Source organism: Egretta garzetta, unplaced genomic scaffold (assembly GCF_000687185.1).
Source record: "Egretta garzetta isolate BGI_Z169 unplaced genomic scaffold, ASM68718v1 scaffold1100, whole genome shotgun sequence".
NCBI lineage: Eukaryota > Metazoa > Chordata > Aves > Pelecaniformes > Ardeidae > Egretta > Egretta garzetta.
The window spans coordinates 38,346-41,033 of record NW_009258340.1 but is presented as its reverse complement, the minus strand read 5'-3'; the positions used below and the strand labels follow the sequence as shown (position 1 = coordinate 41,033).

The following is a 2,688-nucleotide window of genomic DNA, read 5'->3' as shown; positions in this document are numbered from 1 at the left end:
GGGGTGGTGGTCACAATTAATTAAAGACTTCTGGCTTTGCTTCTAATTAGTTCATAGTGAACTGTGGAGGAATAACCACAACCAGTTTGCTTTGAACAAAGGAGAAGCGATTAGCCCGTGCGGAGGTGGAAGGGCATTGGGGATTGCTGGCTCCCCGGCCGCGGCGGGCAGCCGGGGACTGACTCTGCCTCACGTGGTTAGTTTCCAGCTGCGGATGTCTCCACCCTGAGCGAAGCCGTGCCCGGCGAGAGCAGGGCCGCGGGCACCCAGACCAGCCTGCTGTCTCCTCTCCTCACAGAGCCCGAGTCGCCCTTCGATCTGGAGCAGCAGTGGCAGGACCTCATGTCCATCATGGAAATGCAGGTGAGCTCGCGGGGGGGCTGGCAAATGGCAGCCGCTTCGGTGTTCTCCCCGCCGGGGCGGTGGCACCGTGTGCCGCCCGTGTGCCGCCCGCTGCTGCTGTCCGAACCCTCCTGCAGCTGGCGGGTAACGCTGGGCCGCTGGAGAAGGCGCCTTCCCTGGAATCTAGAAGCATCGTCCCCTCTCTTTTTGGCCTGGAGCAAAGGGCGCTGAGGAAAGGCCGGGCTCAAGCGCGGCTCGTTTCCTGAGCTGTTCTGCATCTCTTCCAGGCCATGGAAGTGAACACTACAACGGCAGAAACCCTGTACAACGGCACGAGCGGAGACCTGCTAACCTCCAACTACAGCCTGGCTCCCAACACTCCCATCAATCAGAACGTCAGCCTGCATCAGGCCTCTCTGGGCAGCTGCTCACAGGACTTCTCCCTCTTCAGCTCAGAAATCGAAAGCCCCTCCATGGCTGGAAGCTCGGCCCTGCTCCAGCTGGCGCCGGACAACTCCACCGGCCTCAACACCACCTTCGGCTCCACCAACCTGAGCGGCATCTTCTTCCCTCCGCAGCTGAACAGCACGGTCAACGAGACGGCTGGCCCCGAGCTGCCGGACCCGCTGGGCGGTCTCCTGGATGAAGCCATGCTTGACGAGATCAGCTTGATGGACTTGGCGATTGAAGAAGGTTTCAACCCGGTGCAGGCCTCGCAGCTGGAAGAGGAGTTCGATTCCGACTCGGGTCTTTCTCTGGATTCCGGCCACAGTCCTGCTTCTCTGAGCAGCTCGGAAGCCTCTTCCTCCTCCTCCTCCTCCTCCTCTTCCTCCTCGTCCTCTTCTTCCTCCTCATTTTCTGAGGAAGGAGCCGTCGGCTACAGCTCAGACTCGGAAAACGTGGACTTTGAAGAAGCGGAAGGGGCGGTTGGATACCAGCCAGAGTACAGCAAGTTCTGCCGCATGAGCTACCAGGACCCGTCGCAGCTCCATTACTTGCCTTACCTGGAGCACGTTGGCCACAACCACACCTACAACATGGCGCCGGGGGCCCTGGATCCCGAGGAGCCCAAACTGCCCAGCGCGGGGAAGAAGAGCGGCAAGGAGAAGCCGTCCGAGTTCCTGGATAAGCAGATGAGCAGGGACGAGCATCGAGCCCGAGCCATGAAGATCCCCTTCACCAACGACAAGATCATCAACCTGCCCGTGGAGGAGTTCAACGAGCTCCTCTCCAAGTACCAGCTCAGCGAGGCGCAGCTGAGCCTGATCCGCGACATCAGGAGGCGAGGCAAGAACAAGATGGCTGCCCAGAACTGCCGCAAGAGGAAACTGGACACCATCCTCAACTTGGAACGGGACGTCGAGGACTTGCAACGGGACAAGTCCAAACTGCTCAGGGAGAAGGTGGAATTCCTCAAATCCATCCGCCAGATGAAGCAAAAGGTGCAGAACCTCTACCAGGAAGTGTTCGGCCGCCTGCGGGACGAGAACGGCCAGCCCTACTCCCCCAGCCAGTACACCCTGCAGTACGCCAGCGACGGCAGCGTCATTTTGATACCTCGCGCCGTGGCCGACCAGCAGGCCCGGCGGCAGGAGCGGAAACAGAAGGACCGGAGGAAGTGAAGGGACGGCGACGCGGGAGGAGTGGGACACTCGCTCAAGTGAGAACTGGAGAAGGGCTGAGCCTGGAAGTACTTAGAGGAACTTTCATGCCTTCTTACCCGATATATCTTCTCAAAACAAACGTGACTGCTGCCGGTCAGTGTACGGGAGAGACCGTGGGCGCTGCGGGCTGAGCGCTGAGGGCTCCCTGCGGGGAGGGACGGGGACGGGGCGGAGCGGACCCTGCACTGGCGAGCCCGGCGCCTTCCACAACCTGGAATCCTTTGAGCGCAGGAAGCGAGCTGGCATCACTGGTGGGGAGATTGGCAGAGGTGGAAAAACTACTGTTAGGAACTGGCTTTAAATAAGAAAAGAGATTTAAGCAAACGAACTTCAAACACGTTATAGGAGAGACATTTTCTGAACTTCCAAAGTTCTGTGATTTCAGGTAGTTGGTTTTTTTTTTTCCTTTTTTTTTCTTTTTTTTTTTTTTAAATTTTTTCCCTTTGCCCAAACCAGTTTTGACATCGGTGTGTGTGATTCGAGCTGACTTAATTCCCGATTAACCAAGGTCCCTTCCTAGCTCAGACCAGTGCACACATGGAAACACAAGTGGTGCAACTTCCATTAACCCTTTCCAGTCTGAGGAAGCTCAGAGGGGGCTGGCGGGAGAGCCCTTGCCCTGTGGAGGGGCTGCGACCCCTTGGGGGGGGGGCACATAGAGCTTTAGGATTTTGGGGAGGGG

The 2,688-nt window shown here is 58.2% G+C and overlaps 1 protein-coding gene across 1 annotated transcript in view; it reads left to right on the top strand.

The window, feature by feature from the left end:
* Window positions 1-2,682, top strand: part of NFE2L1 (nuclear factor, erythroid 2 like 1) — an 8,920-nt gene extending 6,238 nt beyond the window's left edge. The window contains exons 5-6 of the mRNA XM_009639532.2: window positions 202-363; window positions 630-2,682. Of these exons, the coding sequence (XP_009637827.1) occupies window positions 202-363; window positions 630-1,964 (1,497 nt within the window). The 3' untranslated portion in view covers window positions 1,965-2,682. The remainder of the gene's footprint in view (window positions 1-201; window positions 364-629) is intronic.
* The last annotated feature ends 6 nt before the right edge of the window (window positions 2,683-2,688 follow it).